Genomic DNA, 22,552 nt, shown 5'->3' with positions numbered 1-22,552 from the left:
GGCAGGAGAAAGAGTACACAGTGATGGAGTGTGAGAAGAACTTGGTTTCACTACTGCTGACTTGAAAATGGAAGGAAGCCGTAAGTCAAGGAATATGGGCAGCTTCTGGAAGCTGTAAAAAGCATGGCAATGGATTTTCTCCTGAAACCTCCAGAAGAAACACAGCCCTGCTGAAGCTTTGTTTTTAGCTCAGTGATACCTGTTGTTTTTAGCTCAGTGATACCTATTTCCAGCCTTTGACCTCCAGAAGTGTAACATGTTACAGTGTATTGTTTTGAGCTACCAAGTTTGTGGTAACTTGTTATGGCAGCAATAGGAAAGTATTTCAGGTTTTTTTTTTTATGTTTATTTATTTGTGAGAGAGACACAGAGTGTGAGTGGGGGAGGGGCAGAGAGAGAGGGAGACACAGAATCTAAAGCAAGCTCCAGGCTCTGAGCTGTCAGCACAGAGCCTGACACGGGGCTCAAACTCACAAACCATGAGGTCATGACCTGGGCCAAAGTCAGACACTTAACCAACTGAGCTACCCAGGTGCCCCATATTTAAGGTTCTAAACTCCAGCATTCATTCCTCTAGTTATGCTCAGTTTCTCAACTACCTCTTTAAGAAACTCCTATACAAGAAAAGAGGCCCCAAAGACCAATCTCAAATCCCTGGACTTTTTGTCTTCACTAGATCTTGGTTTGACTATTCTTCACCTTCTTGTAAAATCTCTGGTACAAATCGCTGGTACCTTTGGGCATGTGTTTTTAATATTTCCCTAATGTTTCTTTTTCCCTTCAGCTTGATGTTTGGTCCCAATTGCCTAGTCCTTAATAATGGAGAATTTTCCTTTTGAATCTGATGACTGAGCTAGTCTGGTTGTGCTTCAGAATTCACAATCCTGCTGCCATTTTGGTCTCAGACTCATTCTCAAATTAGTGCAAGAGTTTCTTCACTGACTTGTTTTTTAAGTTCTCCATCCTGATTTTACTCTAACACTAGAATTTTGACTTTTTTCCTATGTGGGTACCATTGGGACCTGACCTCAGAGGCCACTTCATTGTAGATGTCTCTCGTTCTTTCTGTGCCGCCTAGTGAGAAGAGAGCACCTTATCTCCAGCTAGGATATCTGTCCAGTGATCCCCAAAACTTGACAGGTTTATACCCACAGCCCTGTCTTTGCTCACTCCTTCATACCCACCTGTAGTGATGGAAGAGAGAGAAGTTCATGGCTGTGAAGCAGACAGGTTGACTTGTAACCTGGCAGTGCAAATTAACTCAGCAGCATTGCTGTAGACATGTTTCATACAGTGGCACCTTGTTGGATTAAGTACAGATTCTTTACAGAGGGCTATTTTAAAATATAGCTCTCATTGAGGTTTTGAAGTTGGTTTCTATAAAACAACTCGTGTTGCTTTCTGTCTGCATAGCCTGTCCTTATATACTCTTAACACATTTGATAAAAGAAAAAGCAGGGCTCTGCTGGCAATCACAGCCCATGAAGGCAGCACGACGGAAGGAAAGGCTTTTGATTTTGAGAATTTAGGCTCAAACCCAGCACTCTGGGCCTTTGAATTTTGCTACCATCTAAACTAAAGCTTGGAAACTTTTTGACTATGAAACAGCAAGGAGGCAAGGGAACAAAGGATGAAAAGGCAGGGAAACTAAGGGCGGGGTTGCTCCTGCGTTTTCAAGTCTGAGTCAACAGGGCAAGGCTGGCTTTCTATTTTCAAACAAAGAGAGGTCCACCTGATCCTTGTTCTTAGGACAGGAAAATTTGCAATTAGAAAAAGAAAGCACCCACCTAGATACCCCTTGATCAGTTTTTCTATGAGCTGTCAAAGGCTTTGAGCTTCCAAAGCCTCCTGTAGGGCCGGCTAAAGCCCTTATGCCCCTCCCATGGTCCTGGCCAGCTTGGTTTCCCTGGAGATAACTGTGACATCAGGAAGGACTACATGCCATCAGGGCTGGACTACATGCCATCCAGTGCTTTGCTGCGGCTGCAGCACCAACATATTTAAGCATTTGTATATTCAGGACACATTAGATAATACAGTCACAACTATTGCAACTGTAAATTAAATAGTTATTTAAATGTGTTTTCAGGGGCGCCTGGGTGGCGCAGTCGGTTAAGCGTCCGACTTCAGCCAGGTCACGATCTCGCGGTCCGGGAGTTCGAGCCCCGCGTCAGGCTCTGGGCTAATGGCTCAGAGCCTGGAGCCTGTTTCCGATTCTGTGTCTCCCTCTCTCTCTGCCCCTCCCCCGTTCATGCTCTGTCTCTCTCTGTCCCAAAAATAAATAAACGTTGAAAAAAAAAAAATTTAAATGTGTTTTCTGATCATTTGTATTTGGGCATAAACTCCCAGTGAGACAAAAGTTTACTTTGATTTAAGGCTCCTTACATGTTTGATGTCTTCTGCAACCAGTACCAGAATGCCTACAATTTCATTCAGGTTTTGACTGATTGATTGATTGATTGAGTACTGACTATGTGTCAGGGGACACCTGGGTGAACAAGGCAGACTATTTCCTATTTCAGGTTAACTATGAGGAAATATTGATTTGGTAATACAATCTTTGCAGTGAATAAGTAAATTTTCATTTATTTGTTCATTTGCTCATGCAGTATTGGTCTATTTGCCCTTTGAATTCCCACAGCACTAAAAGTCATATGGTAAATACAAATTGGATTAAAAATGCAAAACAGAGGCACCTGGGTGGCTCAGTCCGTTGAGTATCCAACTCTCGATTTCAGCTCAGGTCATGATCTCATGGTTCATGGGATTGAGCCCTACCTCGGGCTCTGCATTGACAGCGTAGGGCTTGCTTGGGATTCTCTCTCTTCCCCACTCTCTCTGCCCCTCTCCCACTCTCGCTTTCTCACAAAATAAATAAATAAACTTAAAAAATGCAAAACAAAAGAGTTGGAGTGATTATTCCATTAATTTATGTTAAAATGCTTTGCCTAAATTCAGATATTGTTCACCCTTTGTTAATAAATAAGCAGATAGAGACTGACAAAATTCTTTTATATTGCTACTAAGTGAAATGCACTTGCACCAAAGAGGGACTATGCTTCTGAAACACAGAGAAACCCCACAGTCAGCCCCGTTGATAGTCCTATTTGCCTCAGCATCAGGTGAGGAGCACCTGGTAGGCAGAGGTTCTAGGACCCAAGAGCCTAGCATGGAGCTCTAAGTCTATTTGGAAGCTTGTGGTACATGAGATCCTTGCAGAATAAACACCTGTCACCCCTGGACCATGTGTGCACCAGGCTCTGTCTTGGCCTCAAGGGAATAGAGCTCCTGTCCTCAGGGAACCTGAGGTCTAGTAAAGCATGGATGAAGCCAGCTTCATCCAGGCACATGTACCTGGAGCCATTCAAGCTCAAAGCAGTGGCACCTGCCTATCCTACCTAAGGTAGTGGGCTGTCACATCTTGAAATGCAGGAGGCAGTTAGCTAGGTAGAGTAGTGTGGGAGGGCAAGGGAAGCCATGCAGAAGGGTCTGGGCCTCTCCAGAACATCCCAAGTGACAGGAATAGGAGTTGGGAGGGGCAGCAGCTGACCTGGAGCAGAGTCTGGTCACTGCATTAGGATGTGGATTTCATCCTGTAAGGCAGCAGCCGGTGTAGGGTGATCAGCCTTTGAAGGCTGATGTGGGGTGGTGATATTGAGGCTGGAGGAAGAGGGGAAACCCCAAGTCCCTTGTGACTGGAGGCATCCTGACACGTGACACAAAGGGCATTTTCTGGACAGGGTCCCAGATGCAGAGGACAGAAGGAGCCATGTGTGTTTTCTCTGTCTTGTTGGTCATTTCTGGGCTCTGTGCATTCTCTTACCAGGCTTCGCTGTGACCTTGTCCTCCAGAGACCAAGACACAGCCTTACTCTGAAATCTCTATGTGGAGAGCTAGTGGGGCCTTTGGAAACATAAGCTTATCTCATTTTCAAAACAGTATAAACTGGCTCATTTCACTTCTCTTAAGATAAAAAATAATGGTGTCTACTTTAATGGATTACAGATGTCCTTTTAGACATTATGGCTTTTGTTTTAGGATAGAGGAAGTGTCCTTTGGCTTTTACTAAATAGTTATTAGTAATTCACTTAACACAAATGTGAAATACAAGAATGGTAGCAGAATCTTCCCTGTGAATCAGGCATTCACTCAGTGAACAGTCTGGGCACTGCTAAGTTAGACATCGTGTCTCTTCCATGGGGTTGGATCGGGGACACAGTACCTGCGTAGATACCTGTTCTACCTGGAGGGGGTGCCTCTGAGTGGGAGGTAGGTGCTGGGTGTCTGAAGGAGGGACCATCTGCTGGAGCGGCTTGGCTCATAAGGCTCTTGGCTGCTGCAGTATCTAACAAAAATGCAAGTTCAAGGACAGAGCTCTCCTGTGTTACTGCCCTGTCTCTTCCTTTTCATAAGATCAAATCACTTTGTCCAGAGAAGCTGCAGAGATATTTGGAGTATAGCAACAGAAAGTATGAGTGTAGTACTTGTTTGGACACGTCTGCTCTGCAGTGGGTGTTGTCATCAACTACACTTGGCCCAAGATACTTGGCGTGCTGTGGTGGTGCTATAGAGGGCCAGCAGCTTCAGTTTGAGGGCTGACCAGTGTGAGAGCATCTCCTAGGTAACAATGCATCTGCAGCACCTCCCAGTACTGAGCCTGTCACAAGCATACGGGTGAATTAGAATCACCTGTGCATTCTGTGGAATTGTGCATTTATATGGCTCCAGAGACTTCAGAGATCCAAGTCCAAATGCCCTCTATTCACTTGGTAAAAATCTCACATTTTTTAAGATGAAGAACTAGGACTAAATCCCAGATCTGATTTTTGGGTAAACTCTGCTAACTCTACATCCACAGGCGTTGCTGATGAGAAGGGGGCGGATATCGACAGACCAGGATATATTTAATTGAAGCATGTTTTTAAAAACATTAAAACTTAGAGACATATTTAAATTTTTGAAATTTTCTGTAGAATTTAAAAAAAAATTAATGTTTATTTTTGAGAGTGAGAAAGCACGTGCATGAGTGGGGAGAGGGACAGAGGGGAGGGGGAGGCAGAGGATCCCAAGCCAGCTCTGCAGTGTCAGCACAGAGCCCAGTGCGGAGCTCAAACTCACAAACCATGAGATCATGACCTGAGCAGAAGTCAAGCGCTTAACCACCTGATCCACCCAGGTGCCCCTGAAATTTTCTGTAGAATTAATTGTATACATTTTGGCTATTAAACATAATGTAATCTTTTCCTGTTAAAGCAAGATAGTCTCAGCAAGATGTCAGCGGCTGAGCTGGATGTCTGAGAGGCTGAGGAACTGCTGTCAGTTACTCAAAGACCTCTTGACCTTGGGCATGACCTGGGGCATGGTCTTTAACCATCCTAAATTAAAGGTAGCATGAAAAGCAACCTCATAGTGTTGTCATGAATGGTGGTGAATAGCACTTAGCACAAGGCCTGGCATTTAACAAGCTATCAAAAAATTGTAATTGGTGGCAATGATTCAGGTGATATAGTACAGTGGTGCTCTCAATAATTACTTATGCATGTTTTCTATATTTGTATTGAAATCCCTGGGTTTCTGGGCTATGTTCTACTTGATGATGAAGTCATTTCTTCACTGTCAGTTCTCAGTTTATATATACTTTTTTAAAAACTTTTTTTGGGTCGCCTGGGTGGCTCAGTCGGTTAAGCGGCCGACTTCGGCTCAGGTCATGATCTCACGGTGCGTGAGTTCGAGCCCCGCATCGAGCTCTGTGCTGACAACTCAGAGCCTGGAGCCTGTTTCAGATTCTGTGTCTCCCCCTCTCTCTGACCCTCCCCCATTCATGAGCTGTCTCTTCCTGTCTCAAAAATAAATAAATGTTAAAAAAAAATTAAAAACTTTTTTTGTCATGGTAAAAATATATATTACACACAATTTACCATTTAACTGTTTTTAAGTGTACAGTTCTGTGGCATTAATTTTATTTACTAACCTTTATTACCATCCACTTTCAGATTTTTTTCATCTTCCCCAACTGTGTGCTTTAAAAAAAAAATGGAGTTAGCATGTTCAGAATGGAAGGGTGTATTGGGGCGCTCTAAGTCTGTCCATGCTTCAGGGGACGGGGTTGACAGAAATTTGGCTGATAGTGACTATGGTGTGACCTTGAAGCCAGTTTGGAATGAAGCAAACAGATAGATGAGTGGATGGAGAGAAAAATAAATATATTTCTTAAATGGGATATTATTACATTGCCAATTTACGTAGAAACAATCAATGTAAGTAGGATTTTCCCATCTGAAAGGTGTGCTCTGGATATGAAACACTTTTTAAATGAGAAACCAAAAGATGGTCTCTGTATTAGTTTGCTAGGGCTGCCATAACAAAATACCACAGACTAAGTGGCTTATACCACAGAAATTCACTTTCTCACAGTTCTGGAAGCTGGAAGTCTAGGATCAATGAGTCCACAGGGCTGGTTTCTTCTGAACACCCCCTCCATGGCTTGTGGATGGCCATCTCTTCCCTTTATCTTTATATAATTGTCCTTTGCTGTATGTGTCCAAATTTCCTCTTATAAGGATACCAGTCAGATTGTATTAGGGCTCCCCCTAATGACCTCATTTTAACTTAATTATCTCTTTAAAGATCCTGTGTCAAACATGGTCACATTCAGAGGTTCCGGGGGGTTAAGACCTCAACATATGAATTCTGGGGTGTGGGGCAGGGGGGTGTGGTGGTTATACAATTCAATTGTAACAGTCTCTGAAGATCCTTCTGGTTCTAAAAATCCTCAGAATTCTCCCGAATTCCAGACGAAGTGGATGAAGCCAGGCAACTTGTGCCTTGGACGTGCACATTCCTCAAGGCACATGGTTATTGATAGAACATTATGAATGCAGTGCTGAAGTCCAGAGACAAAATGTCCTACCGTTTCTGAGCCATTCACATTACATTTTCATAGAGAGAAAGAATAACAAACAGAGACAGTGTATTTTAAGTGCACCCTCCTTGTCTGCCAAGAATAATCCTGTGTGCTGTGGAACTAAGTCCCTTCATGGCTATCCTGGATGCTGTATCTGCAGATGTCTGCCCTGGAAAAGGCAACCAACTGGCTTCAAGATACTTTGCATGGCTTTAAATGAACACAAGGCAGCTTGAAACATAGCCTCGCTCTGGAAATAGAGCCAGAGGCCATTTCAGTCCAAGAAGAGCAGAGCTGATGGCTAATTAAACTTCAAGAAGAGCCTTTTAAATGGCATTTTAATTTCATCTATTGAATTAAGCTACTGTTATCTAGTGAATTCTCTGTTTAATGTACACGATGCACTGGAAAACAGTAAGAACTGATGTTTGAGTAATTACTGTTATGGCTGTATTCTGTGTCGGAAACTATGTTGTTGTGGTAGAGTAATAATCACGTGGGGTGGTGTTAACAGTATTTGTGATTGCTGTGATTTTTAACCACTTGCACTTTTTGTGTGATGATTTACTTGTGTGAGCAAAGAGTTAATTTTTTTACCATGTTGTGACACTTGGTAGAGAAAAGAGAATGACAAGCCTGAGCAATGAGCTGATTTTTTAAAAAAATCCATTAACTATCGTCACTTATCCAAAAGACTTATTCCCTGCATTTCCCTCATTTCTCCCCATTTCCTTCCCACATTCCTCTCCTCATTTGTTTGTATGGTTTATGGCACTGCTGCATCTATCAGTGGCAAAACTACCAATGAGAGACTTTATGGTGAGCTGTTGTTTTTTCATCAAGCGGAATAATAAAGAAATTGTGGGTTTACACATTGGTTATTTAATTTTTTTAATGTTTATTTTTGAGAGAGACAGAGACAGAGCACAAGTGGGGGAGGGGCAGAGAAAGAGGGAGACACGGAATCCAAAGCAGGCTCCAGGCTCAGAACTGTCAGCACAGAGCCTTACGTGGGTCTCGAACTCATGAACTGTGACATCATGACCTGAGCCGAAGTCTGACACCCAACCAACTGAGCCACCCAGGCGCCCCACATATTGGATATTTAGATGTTTTTCATTAAGTATTTGTGCAAAATTTTTGGTGCACATTGAGGAACTCTCCTTTTATTATAAGTTCCTATTTTCCAGATGGAATTTGCTTCTCTAAATCTATATTGGAAGTTGAAAGGTGCTGGTCTGTTTCAAAAAACTCATTCATCCCTTTCAATCATTAGTGGCTTCCTTTGCTGTTTTCTCATGTTCTCTTATTTTCATTGGAGCAGTAATCCTTTCAGCTCACTTACCAGTACTGTTCTACTAATTGCTGTTAGTTCTACAATGATTGGTTATCATTCAGTATAAAAATGAGAAAACATGAGCTAAGTGCTGTGTGTGTATTGGCATTCTGAAGAGGTTACTGGGCAGACTCCTTCCATGAAATTTCCCTGCCCTACATAGATGTTACACAGAAGAGCAAGTGCCTTTTAGAATGGAATGGTCTAAGCCGATTCTCTGATGTATGCATGCTGTTATTTTAGGTCTCCGAATTCAATCCTTTGACGTTCACCAGTGTAATCGAGTGTGAGAAGCCAAACAACGACCTGACTAGGTTTCGTGGTTGCATGTGAGTATTGTATATATGCCTGAGCTTTTTCTTCTGTTTGACAAACATAACACATACACACACACAGACACACACACAGACACACACACACACACACACGTGTGTGTGTGTGTGTGTGTGTGTGTGTGTATCTGTATATGCATACAGTTCTAAAATATGCATTTAATATTCTTTACCACCTTTGTAGTCTTTTGGGAATGTTGCCCATACTTGAGCCTCTTTGGTTGCTCATGGGACTTGTTTACAAGATCTTGTCAGCAGTAGAAACTTAGCCACATTGCCTGTGATGAGTAGTTTCTGCTTTTCCTTCCTCTAGTTGGCCCTGGAAAGGTGAGGGGAACAAGGGAAGTATGGTTGACTACACATGGCCCCATTAAATGGAAGCACAGGGGCCACACAAGAGGAGCCTGGGTAGAAGCTCATTCATTCATTCATTTAGGTACTCAGTCATTGATCCAAGTATTTTTTGAGCATCTGCTGCGTGATAGACCCTGTTGAAGACTCTGAGAGGAATGCTGTGAACTGCCTTCATGTTTATTTCATTCTAGTTAGGGGAAAAGACCATAAACAAAAACATAAGTATAGTATATACTGTGTCAAATAGTTCTATCCCTTGCTCCAAAATGGAAAGGCAAAAAGGTGGATAAATGTGTTGGGTGCTTGCTGAAGTTGAGCTATGGGTACATGGGAAGTATATGCTAGTCTCTCTACTTTCATGTTCATTTGGAAACTTTAATAATAATAATTGTGTGTGTGTGTGTGTGTGTGTGTGTGTGTGTGTGTAGTTGGTTGGCTTGGGGAAAAATAAAATGGGAGAGAAAAGGGAGTGTCAGCATGGAGTTGCTGAGTTGGGTGCCAGAGCAGGTGGGGGCAGCCTCACAGAGAATAAATGAGATGTGTGGGCAAGATCCTGAGGACTTCATGTTTGACCTTGTGGACCTTAGTCTGCGCTCTTAGGCTTAGACTTCTTGTGTGATGAACTTGGGGCCTTTTCTCTGCCAGTTTTCCTGCTTGAGATGTGAGGTGACCAGTCGGCCCACTGCTTGGTGGTCCAGGCACAGAGTGGCCCCCCACAGACATGTGGGGGTGAGGCAGGGTGCTCTCTTTTATGGAAGTGAGCTTCCTTTCCATGACCTTTCAGTGTATATTTGAATCTTTGTGTTCACTGGCATATCCAGCATTGTTGCCCTCTGCCCACCACTCAGGAGACTTTCTGTCATGCTGCAAGGTGATCATTGAATGAAAAGTGTTAAGTAGTAAAGGGTGAATGAAATGTGTGTGCTGCCAAGAGATGGCCTAGTCACCCACTGAAATTGCTGATCCATGCCTGAAGATCAGAACTTGGAAAATGTTAGATCGTCCCTTAAAGGAACCAACCAAAAGAGGATAAAAGTTAAGAAAAATGTTAAAATGCAGTATGTAAAAGTTAGGGGGAGAATACTCAACTACTCACATATAACTGGTCTGCCATGGATTTTTCCATCCTCTGTGGCCAGAGGCCCTTTAACCCGTTGTCCCCAGGACTTCATATATGGCACTATTCTTAGCACTACTGTGAATTTCCAGGACCACATCAGCTGAATGGAGCAGATGCTGGGTTTCCAAAGACCCTAAAATAACCATTTTGAAGGGTGTTAGGACATCCTCTAGGGAGACTATTCTATGTATCTTCTTGTTCATGGGTAATTTTGGGGAGCCAGCTCTCCAAGGAAGAAGAGTAGGCATCCTTCACCAAAGACCGTCTTGTAGTCTGTCTTCTCTTCTGTGGGATTCCTCCAACACCCCTGAAAGATGCAGTGCTCCTGTGCTCTCATGACTGTTCATACTTTTGTTGCCTGCGCTTGAGTTGGATTAACACTGAAATGGATTCAACCCTAGGTCCGCAGCTCTTAGTCTTGCCCTCCAGGAACTACCTTTGTCGTAGGGCTTAAAAAACAAACAAACAAAAAAACACACGAAAAAACCACTTTTATTTTGAGAGACAGCATGAGTGGGGAAGGGACAGAGAGAGAGAGAATCCCAAGCAGGCTCTGCACTGTTAATGCAGAGCCCAACATGGGCCTAGATCCCATGAACTACAAGATCACTACCTGAGCTGAAACCAAGAGTCAGACACTTAACCGGCTGAACCACCCAGGCACTCCTGTCATAGGGCTATTAAACAAGTCCAGCTTAGTGTTGATGCCGGCAGGCTCTGGAGCCCACACTTTCTAGCTAGATAACCTTGGGCAATCTGCTTAACTTTATTTGTCGTATAATGGGGAAGATCACAGGAATCCCCTCAAGTCCTTGGTGCAAAGTTTTAGTCAATCTAATACACACAAATCTTTCAGAAGTGTGCTTAATAAATACTTGCAACTATTGTGGTTGTTGCTGCTGTTGTTAATATTACCGTTATAGATGACACTTTAGAGCAGGGAGATAAAAGAGTCAGAAGAGAGATTTAGGCAAAAACACAAATGTGTCCAGGGGAGGGAGATTTGTCTTCAGTGTGTAGGAGAAGCCATAGAAGAAAGGAAAATGGGGTTTTGAGATTTCCTGAGTTTGAGGAGCCGTCAAGTGCGTAAGGTGCAGTGACATTTTTTGATAGAAAAAAAAAAGTGTGCCAGGACTTCAGGGGCGTAGGAGCTAAAGGTCAGGTTTGAAGACCCTCTACCTACAAGTCATGTATGAACTCAGAGAAGAGGCCCAGGAACATGGACAGAAGGCTAGGGAAAAAAGGAAAGGAATAAATACAGAATAACCCCACAGGTAGGAGCAGGTGTCCTTGGGTGTAATAGGGATGTAGTTCCAAGGATGGTACAATGGTGGAGGCATAGCAGGGACACTCAGGAGAAAATCTGCATGCTAGACTCCACAGGCAGCCTAAGAAATGGGAGGGCTACACCATTGGAGTATAGACCCAGAGGGGCAGAGTCCAGATTGCAGGAGGTAGAAGAGGAATTATATTTTCCACCACTCTTTCTAGAAATGTGGCTTAAAAAGCAAGAACAGGGCTAGAGCTGAAAGCTTCAAAGAAAAGGGATGGACTCTTAGTAGGAAAAGAGAAGATAACAAAAAGCCAGGCTGGTGGAGATCTACATGGGGGCATGGTAACTTTCAAGTGTGGGGAGTTGGTGATCAATGAGGGGTAACATCACGCAGCTCCTAACTCACCTCCAGCACTGCATGGCCTCCACACCCTGCCCTTAGCTGACTCGGCACCCCCAAACACTTCTTTCTTTAGAAGATGGCCACTTAGGTGGACATCATTCTGCCCCACGGCCAGCCAGGCTTACTCGGCCTCTCTGGCTGATGCCTACAGCAAATATTCCTAATACAAGGGCCCTCACTGGCACATCTCCTGAGAAAGTAATGCAAGAAGGGCAACTCCCTGCTGCATGAATCTTTCCCTGCTCTACTCTCTAGTTTTGCCATGCTTTCTCCTTACTTTTTCCAACAAATTGTCCTGCACTGAGGCTCGCCTCTGAGTCTGGACACAAACCCCAGTAGTCTAGGTGCTGCACATTCAGGCCTCTGCATAGTAGACTGCTGTTTAATTATGATTTGCTATTTCCACCAAGGCAGGCATTTTGGATTGGCTACAGAAAGGTCAGGATGTGGCTAGCCTCTCTCTCAGCAGACCAACACCCTCTGGACGTAGGACACAGATGACCCTGAGTTAAAAGTTTTTTTCCTCTGGTGACTGTGGTGCAAATAGCATGAGCAGTCCTGCCACAGTCAGGGTGAAGTGCTTCAGGAAGAGTGAGGGGAGAGGAGGACAGGTAAGGTGAGCATCAGGGAAGGGTCCTGTTCACACCACTGTGTCCTGTTTGGGGCAGAGAAAAGGGAGACCTCAGTTCCCATATTGGTCCTTATGCTCAGGGGTGGGACTAGCTTGGGTGGTAAATCTGCGGTTTAGGCCCATAGAGCCAATCAGCAGCCAGTTCCTTAGTCTGCTGGTTTGCTTGCTTTCATTATCTGCTGAGGGTGACCTTCCTTCAGTCTTGACTCAGCTGCTGCCCTGTAGCCTCACTCCAGCTGTGAGATCAGGCCAAGCCTAGCCACCATTTATACCAGCAGGTTTCACTCATATTTGGACCATCCAATCTGAACTAAAACTTTAGCTATTTGCACTTGGAGACCTAAGCTTGGATTTACAGCAAGAAGAACCAAGTTTGAATTCCAGCTTTGCCCACTGACTGAGCAAGTTATTCCACATTTCAGAACGTGGCTTCCTCCTAATGCTGGAGATAACAATGGCTGACATGAGAATGGAGAGAAAGAATCTGGGTGAAGCATGAGGTGAATTAGAACACTTCATAAGAGAGGTGTTAGCCTTGGTGTGTGATTCTGCTGGTATGAAATGCCTCCAATAGGAATGTGTTTATGATGTGGAAAGTGTTGGGGTTTGGAGCCGACTGCCAAGAAAGAATTTTTGAGATGTCTTCAGTGCAAAAAGGTGGTTTTATTAAAGCATGAGGATAGAACCCTTGGGCAGAAAGAGCTTTGCTGGAGTTGTTAAGAGCAATTGATTATATATTTGGGAGTTGGGGGAGATAAAGACAGGGGAAGTTTCCAAAAGGATTTTCATATGCTAAAGAAGACTGAGGATCCTGGAGGCCTAGCTGTTGTTTAGCTAAGGTTGTTTTTCCCTCTAGCACAGCATTAACATTAAGACATTTGGGAGTTCCTGGAGAAATGTCATCCTCTACCTGCCTCAAATATTTGTCATTGGGCTACAGGTTATAAGGAAATTTAATATTATCTATATTTTCTGTTTGCATTTGTTTCCCACATCATTTAGAGACAGAAAGTGCATTAATGGTTGCCATGATTTGGGAGTGGAAGGGGCATGGAGAGTGACTGCCAATAGATCTGGGGTTTCTTTTTAGGATGATGGAAATGTTTTAAAATTAGATGATAGTGATAGCTGTACAACTCTGAATATACAAAAAACAAACAAAACACTCAACCACATACACTTTAAATGAGTGAATTTTATGGTATGTGAAATGTATCTCAAGCTGTTAAAAAAAAAAAAGTGTTAGGAGCTTCATTATTCCAGTGTACTTTAATGCTCACTGTTTAAGACATTCCTGTAAGCACTAACCAAATCCTGATTGTTGTCTACCCCTTGGGCTGCCCTCTTCCTGCCCCGAGGCATTGCAGCTCAGAGAGGCCCATGGGAATGGGAATCAGCTCAGAGGCCCTATGCCCCAGCAGCTCTGGGCACCCTGCTCAGATGTGCTCAGCCAACTTCATGGCATATGGTGGGTGACTTCTGAGGGCACCAGTCAATCAAATATTTTCACTTACCTTAGGAATAAAGCAGAGAGGTTGGTTGGTTTGGTCTGGACTAAAATTCCATTTCAGGTTGTAAAAAGCCAGGTTCTATTTCTTATCCCAGAGTCCTCCACAGAGTGAGCTCTGAGCTCCCTCCCTATATGGTGCAGAGCCTTATTTGACCTTATAGGGCTGGGAACTTGCCATTGCGAGCCTGAGCGTGCTTGTAGGGGTAGAATCCCCACCTTGTAGATGACACACTCCACTACCACTGTCACCCTATAGGAGACATCAGTGATGTGGTTTTGGAGTGGTGGGGATCCAGAGTTGAAGGCCAAGAAAGAATTCTTAAGACATCTTTGGTATAAAAAGGTGATTTTATTAAAGCATGGGCACAGGACCCATGGGCAGAAAGAGCTGCACTGGGGTTGTGAAGAATGACTAGTTATATGCTATGGAGTTAGAGGAAGTAAAGGCAAAAGAGAAGCCTCCAAAAGGACTTCCATATACTAAAGAGGACTCCAAAGATACCAGAGGCCCAGCTGTTGTCAATCTAAGGTTGTTTTTCCCTCTAGTAAAGTATTAGCATTAAGACAGTAGGGAGTTCCTGGAAAAATGTTATACTCTGCCTGCCTCAAGTATTTGTCAATGGGCTGCACATTATAAGGAAATTTTTTTGTGTAATTTTTTTAATGTTTATTTTTGAGAGAGAGAGAGAGAGAGAGAGAGAGAGAGAGAGCAAGTGAGGGAGGGGCAGAAAGAGAGGGAGACACAGGCTCCAGGCTCTGAGCTGTCAGCACAGAGCCCAACACAGGATTCAAACTCACAATCCTTGAGATCATGACCTGGGCTGAAGTCGGAGGCTTAACAGACTGAGCCACCCAAGAGCCTCATGGAAATTTAATTCTATATACCATTTCCTTTTGCCTTGTTCCCCAACATCATTATGGAGGGGAGGGTGATGCTGGGGCTCCAGGAAACTGAATCTATAGGCTTCTAGAGATTAGGCTATTGATAAATTTGACTTTTTCTTTTCTTCATTTTTCTTTTCTTTTTTTTTTCAATTTTTTAAATGTTTAGTTTTTTTTTGGGGGGGGGTGGGGACAGAGAGAGAGGGAGACACAGAATCCGAAGCAGACGCCAGGCTCTGAGTATAGAGCCTGATGTGGGGCTCAAACCCACGAACCACCACAAGATCATGACCCAAGCCAAGTCAGAGCTTGACTGACTGAGATTCCCAAAATTGCCTTTTTCTTGTAATTTACTAAGACATTTGTAAACTGATGGAGACTCCTGTCCTGCATGATTGTGATCTCCGTCAGTTAACCATTGGTTTTTCCCTTTCCTTTGTTCTTGGGCAGCTAGAAGTGCCTGAGGAATGTCACACCTATCCCATGGGAGTGGGGGTGGGGATAGTTGCTAGCTTGTGTATGCCCTCAGCTTGCCTTTGGGTCCTTCATCATCAGGACCATTACTAACAGGAGAGCCCTCATGGTCCCTCACCCTTCCTACCCAGTGTCTGGATGGAGCTTTGTGTGGGTTTATGTCCAAGATGTTCTCATTACCAATAACCAGGCATTAAGATGAACTATAACTGCATCAACTGAACTCATTAAAACTGGAAAGTTTTCATTTTACCTTGATAACTTTTAATTGACATATTTACATATCAAGAAAATCTAACATTTGCATAAAACACACAATTGAATTATTTCTACACGTAGATAATTCACATAAGTGGAGATCCTTTGAAGCAGGAGTGAGTACGGCTACAAGAGTTAGTAGCAGCTGAAGTGTCACCCCTGTGAGTCCAATGGTTCCAGGGAAGGAGTGGCTGCCTGGGACTCAGGTCAAGAAGTCACCTGGGGAGTCACACAGCCCTGGTCTAGGGACATACCTGGCCCAATGCTCTCTCCCCAAAAGGTGCCAGGGAATAACCTCCCCATCCTCCCTTGCCTGTGTTTACTCCCCTGCCCTTTTGACATCACCATTGGATGGATCCAACCTGAGGCCAGGGACAAGGCAGCCTTCGCATTTCCCAGGCACTGAGGTAGGCATCTGGGTTGCAGAACAGAATAAAATTTGAGGAGCTCACATTTAGAAGTGGACACAAAGAAGGAGGCATCAAAGAATACTGCACAGTTTCCTGTCTATAGGTCCTGGGGAGCTTAACCCAGATAATCTTCCTGAAGGCTATAAAATGTGAGCCCAGGATAACAGGCCAGACTTGTCCAGGCTAATGGGTTACCCTGGGATGAGAGGCAGTGTGGGTAGAAGGATGTGCAATGTGAGGTGGCTGGAGCCTTAAGCCTGCATGGGAAGGACCCCTAAAGGTGTTGCAGAGCCAGCTGGCCATGTGTATCGAGCATGAGGAAGTAAGGAGCTCACACAGGATGTGCCCAGGAGAATGCAGTGTTCAGATGCACACACTGAAAGGTTGCTTTGGTGACTGTGAGAAATGGATAAGAGGGACCAAGGCTGGTGGCATGCTGGCCAGCAAGGGGTGTGTTGCAAGCTCTAAGCAGAGAAATGTGGAAGCCTAAATTAGGGTAGTGAGGTACAGAGGGAGCAAGAAGGAGGTGGATTCAAGAAATATCCAATGAGGAGAGAAAAATTAAGGTTTGGTGTTTGAGTGAGTGTAAAAATGAGGGAGGAGGGGGCAAGAAGGACACCCAAGGATGCTGGTCATGGTGACCAGGGTGAAGGTGGACCACTATCTGGGATGGAGCAGACAGGAGGGCCCAAGTGCTGGAGGTGATGTGACCTATGGAGGAAGGGAGAGAGCTGCAGGCTGCTGTTCAAGGTTCCTGAACTCTCATGCTACTGCCTGTGACCCTGGACAAGTATACCAGCAGCAAGTATACTTTGCACCTCTGTGTTTGAACCAATGGATTGCTATTTGTTGCTGGTCCTGTTAGCACCTTCACATGCTGGGAGGAACGAGGACTGACGTGCAAGACCCATTACTAACAGCCAGTGCTGGCAGGGAGACATTACGATTCCTGAGAAAGAGCAGCCAGGCAGGTTGTTAATTAGCTAAACTCTGCCATTTCCCAAGGAGCCTGCATATGGTGCTTCCCAGTGCACAGGACATTCTCACCAAACAGCTATCTCATCATCACATTGTACTTTGGGACAGTTTTGATTTAGAAGAGATTGGTTTGATGAGTCAGGATGCCGGGAGACTTGAACCAGAAAAACTTTCCTCAGAGGCTCAGATGAAATGTTAAAGGATGTGTCAGTGTGCTCAGGGTCACCATAGACCAGGCAGCTTAAACAATAGAAATAAATTTGTTTGTTTGCTTGTTTTTAGAGCAAGCAAGCATGCGCAAGCAAGGGGAGGGGCAGAGGGAGAGGGAGAGAAAATTTTAAGGAGGCACCATGTCCAGCATGAAGCCGAACATGGCGCTCAACTTAGGACCCTGAGATCATGACCTGAGCCACCCAGGCACCCCAACAACAGAAATTTATTATCTCACATTTCTGAAGGCTGGAAACCTGAGAGCAGAGTATCAGTAGGATTGGTTTCTACTGAAGCCTTTCTCATTGGCTTGCAGAAGGCTGTCTTCTCCCTGTCTTCATGTGGTTTTAACCTCTATGCTTGTCTATCTCTGTGTGCAAATTTCTCTTTATAAGGACACCAGTCATGGGGTTAGAGCCCATCTGTATGATCTTTTTTTAACTTAATTACGTTTTTAAAGACTCTGTGTCTAAATGTGGTCACATTCTATGGTACTGGGGGTTAGGGCTTCAACAAATGAACTACAGGGCAGGGAGCTTACATCAACCCATACCAAAGAAGTGGGTATTGAGGACAACATTATGGAGTGTGTCTTCCTGGAATCAGGCCTCATAGCTGCTTGGCCTTGGGCCTGTTTTGCCTTCGGAGAGTATTTTTGCTCTCTGAAGACCAAGACAGGGCTATCGTCTTCCTTCCCCTTGTTCTTCAGCTATCCTTCTGGAGTTTGGCCTGCCTTCCTCCCTCTTCTAATGCAACGGCCGTTCACTCAGGAAAGGCCATTCATGTCTGTGCACTGCCTGTCCTTGTGGCTGTAGTCTTCACAGGCCTGTGCACCTGCTGGTAATGAGTTCTGTTCTGGCTTGGTCTGATAAGAAAGCACAGTATTGCTGGGGCACCTGGGTGGCTCAGTTGGTTGAGTGGCTGACTCTTGATATCAACTCAGGTCATGATCTAATTCATGGTTTGTGAGATTGAGCCCCTCATTGGGGTTTGAGATTCTTGAGATTCTGCTTGATATGCTCTTTCCCACCCTGTCTCTCTCCCTCCCCTGCTCACATTCCCTTTCTCTCTCTGTCCTCCTCTACTTGCATGTGCACCTGTGCTCTCTTCCAAAATAAGTAAACATTAAAAAAATTAAGCAAAAAAAGAAAGTGCAGTGCTGCTAAAAAGTGTGTTATATCAAAGAAGGCTTAATATAAAATGTTTTTTCTTGTTTTTATTGAGTTTGTCTCTTATTTTGTGTAAGCATGATGGAAACTTTGATTGAAACTGTTTTTTACTACTCTCCCTCAGAAATCGTGTCCATCTCCAGCTGTTACCAAGAGAACTGTGGCCATAGGTATCTCTCATTCCAGAGGTGGGAATGGTGTTTTATATGTACCATCTTATGTATACTGAGGTCTTGATGCATTATCCGACAGTGAGGTTTTCAGTCTTGAATCTTTTTTAAAGCAAAACCTCATTCTGTCCTGGAACTGCCAAATGGGGGCATAGACACACTGTTGTTTGAATACCCCACTGTGTTCCTTTGCATACCTTCTGCAGAAACATTGATGCTGTATCAATTAAGTAACAGGCTTGTGGAAAATGCATCCCCCTAGCATGCATTTTGGCCTTGTCTTTATGATTTAGCCTGTCTTTTTCACCAGAAAATACAATCATTTCCTTGTTGTGAAGAACATGGGTTGTGTCTCAGATTGAATGGCAGCCCTGGCCCATCATTCCAGTGACCAAGGTCTAGATGTGGCAAGAAATATGGTTTCCCCAGAAACCTTGTATTCTTCTTCTGACCTCGTACCTCCGCGTACCAACTCTATTTCATGTCAGTGGCACTGTGCTAAGAACTGGTGTGAGGGAAAACACCTTCAGGTGTCCTTGGTGAGCTTCAAGAACCACAGAGGAGTTTGGGCTATCCATGTGTGGGAGGGGGAGGCTGTCTACTGATGATGCGAGAAGGTAGCTTTTCTGAAGTCCCCTTTGGAGGCACTGCCTGGTGTAGGCTGGACCCCTACTCTAGTTTCAGAAGCCTCAAAGGCCTCCCCTTGTTCTTCAGACTCCAGGACCATATCTGTCCCACTGTGATCCCAGCATGGGGTGCTCTGGCTGCATGGATGACGAGAGGCCGTCCATAGTGGATCAAGAGGATAAGTTTGAAAACCAGTGGCTTATACTTAGACTGTCTCTCTGAATCAAAACAACAGGGAAACCCATAAAATGGAATGTACCACATTTAAAATTTAATATATTAATGTTTTTAATAACTGTATGACTTTTTATAAGAAAAAAGGATATAGAAAATGTTGCTGAAACCAATACCATTCCCTTTTCTAAATTTGTCACATTTCTATACACCAATAATGAAGCAACAGAAAGACAAATTAAGGAATCCATCCCATTTACAATTACACCAAAAACAATAAGATACTTAGGGATAAACCTAACCAAAGAGGTGAAAGACCTATACACTGAAAATTATAAAACACTTATGAAAGAAATTGGAGTGCCTGGGTGGTTCAGTTGGTTAAGTGTCTGACTCTTGATTTTTGCTCAGGATAATTTCATGGTTCTTGGGATCAAGCCCTGCTTTGGGCTCTGTGCTGACAATGTGGAGTCTTCTTGGTATTCTCTCTCCTGCTTTCTGTCCCTCCCCTGCTTGTGTTCTTACATGTTCTCTCCCTCTCCCTCTCTCTCCCCCCACCCTCTCTCTCAAAATAAATAAGTAAATAAATAAACATTAAAAAAACAAATTGGGGCACCTGGGTGGCTCAGTCAGTTAAGCGTCTGACTCCTGGTTTTGGCTCAGGTCATGATCTCACGTTTATGAGTTTGAGGCCTGCATCAGGCTCTGCACTGTCAGTGCTTGGGATTCTCTCTCTCCTTCTCTGTGCCCCTCCCCTGCTCATGCTCACTCTCTCTCTCTCTCAAAATAAATAAAACTTAAAAAAAATGACAATGACACAAATAAATGGAAAGATATTCCATACTCATGGACTGGAAGAACAAATATTGTTAAAATGTCTATACTACCCAAAGCAATCTACACGTTTAATGCAATCCCTATCAAAATACCAACAACATTTTTTGCAGAGCTATAACAATCAATCCTAACATTTTTATGGAACCACAAAAGATTCCAAATAGCCAAAGAAATCTTGAAAAAGAAAAGTAAAGCTGGAGGCATCACCATTCTGGACTTCCAAGTTATATGACAAAGCTGTAGTGATCAAGACAGTATGGCTCTGGCACAAAAGCAGACACATAAATCAATGGAACAGAATAGAAAACCCAGAAATGAATCTGTAACTGTATGGTCAATTAATCTTTGACAAAGCTGGAAATAATATCCAATGGAATAGAGTGAAGACAGTGGAATGGAATCCAATGAAGACAGTGTCTTCAACTAATGGTGTTGGGAAAACTAAACAGCAAAATGCAGAAGAATGAAACTGGACCACTTTCTTACACCATACACAAAAAGTAAATTCAAAATGGATGCAAGACCTAAATGTGAGACAGGAAGACATTAAAATCCTAGTGGAGAATACAGGCACTACCTCCTTGACATCAACTGCAGAAACTTCTTACTAGATATGTCTTCTGAGGCAAGGGGAAGAAAACAAAAATGAACTATTGGGACCTCATCAAGATAAAAATCTTCTGCACAGCAAAGGAAACAGTCAACAAAACTAAAAGGCAGCCTATGGAATGGGAGAAGATATTTGAAAATGACATATCTGATAAAGGGTTAGTGTCCAAAGTACATAAGAACTTATAAAACTCAGCACCCAAAAAACAAATAATCCAATTAAAAAATGGGTAGAAGACATTAAGAAACCATTTTCTAAAGAAGACGTACAGGTGGCCAACAGACACATGAAAAGATGCTCAACATCACTGATTATCAGAGAAATACGAATTAAAACTACAATGGGATATCACCTCTACACCTGTCAGAATGGCTACAATCAGCAGCATAAGAAACAACAAGTGTTGGTGAGGATGTGGGGAAAGGGGAACATTCCTGCACTAGTGGTGGGAATGCAAACTGGTGCAGCCAATGTGGAAAACAGTATGGAGGTTCCTCAAAAAGTTAAAAACAGAAATATCCTACAATTCAGCAATTGTACTACTAAGTATTTACCCAAAGAATACAAAAATACTAATCCAAAGGGATGTATGCACCCCAGTGTTTATAGCAGCATTATCTTACAATAGCCACACTACGGGAACAGCCCACATGTCTGTCAATTGATTAATAGATAAAGAATAGTTAGAGTATATATATAATGAAATATTACTCATCCGTAAAAAAAGAATGAAATATTGCCATTTGCAGTGACATGGATGGAGCTAGAGAGTATTATCATAAACAAAATGTGTCAGAGAAAGACAAGTAACTTATGATTTGACTCGTGTAGAATTTAAGAAACAAAACAAATGAACATGGAGGGAAAACAGAAAGAGAGGCAAACTAAGAAACAGACTCATAACTGTAGGAACAAACTGATGGTCACCAGAGGGCAGGAGGCTGGGGAGATGGGCCAAACAGGTGATGGGGATTAAGGGATGCACTTGTGATGAGCATTGGTATTGTACGGAATTTTTGAATCGCTATATTGTACACCTGAAACTAAGATTATACTCTTTGTTAACTGTAATTTAAATAAAAACTCAAAGAAAAAGAAGGATTTGTGTATTTGTGACAACACAAGGTACTGATGAGGAGCAGTGTTCTCTATGATGAGCAGGAAGTGGGCAGACCACCTGGCAGCCTTCCCTGGCCAGCTTCTAACTAGGCCTCACTGCTCCCAGGTCTGCCCTCTCTAGCTGTGGTCTATCCTTGTGATGAAAATAGGCCTGCAGTGCTGACACCAATTCTGACCTGTGAGGTTTTCCTACACATCAAGCAATCCTGTGACACCACCTGGAGATAGTGTCAGGTCCCACAGGTTAAGGGCTCAGGCCCACAAGACTTCCTCACTTCAGATGCCAGTTACAAGTCCAGGTTGTTACTTGTCCTTCTGACTGATGTGCTATAAAGCAGAGGTTCCCACAATCCCCTTTTCAGGTTTAGTTAATTTGCTAGAGCATGTCACAGAACTCAGAAAACAATTTCCTTACTGTTTACCAGTTCATTATAAAACAATATCATAAAGGATACAAATGAACAGCCAGATGGAGGAGATGCATAGAGCAAGGTATGTGCAAAGGGGTGCAGAGCTTCCATGCCCTGTCTGAGCACCCTGCTCTTCCAGCACCACCATGTGTTTGCCACCCCAGAAGCTCTCCAAACCCCAACTATTGGGATGTTCCAGAGGCTTCATCACATAGGCATCATCAGTGATTAACTTAATTTCTAGCCCCTGTCCACTCTAGAGAATGGGAGGTAAGGTTGAAAACTCTAAGCTTCTAATCATGGCCTGGTCTTTCTGGTGACTAAACCCCATCCAGGAGTCCACCCAGACTGGCTTCATTAG

General features: G+C 43.5%; 1 protein-coding gene across 3 annotated transcripts in view; it reads left to right on the top strand.

Moving 5' to 3' along the window:
• ATP10A (ATPase phospholipid transporting 10A (putative)) overlaps positions 1–22,552 on the top strand; it is a 198,948-nt gene that overhangs the window by 136,870 nt on the left and 39,526 nt on the right. For all 3 annotated transcript variants that reach the window (XM_043554896.1, XM_043554895.1, XM_043554894.1), the window contains exon 3: positions 8,484–8,569. In XM_043554896.1, the coding sequence (XP_043410831.1) occupies positions 8,484–8,569 (86 nt within the window). The remainder of the gene's footprint in view (positions 1–8,483; positions 8,570–22,552) is intronic.

The sequence above is a fragment of the Prionailurus bengalensis genome, chromosome B3 (assembly GCF_016509475.1).
Source record: "Prionailurus bengalensis isolate Pbe53 chromosome B3, Fcat_Pben_1.1_paternal_pri, whole genome shotgun sequence".
NCBI classification, from domain to species: domain Eukaryota; kingdom Metazoa; phylum Chordata; class Mammalia; order Carnivora; family Felidae; genus Prionailurus; species Prionailurus bengalensis.
Note: the sequence above shows the minus strand (reverse complement) of the source record. Positions and strands in the feature narration are given on the sequence as shown.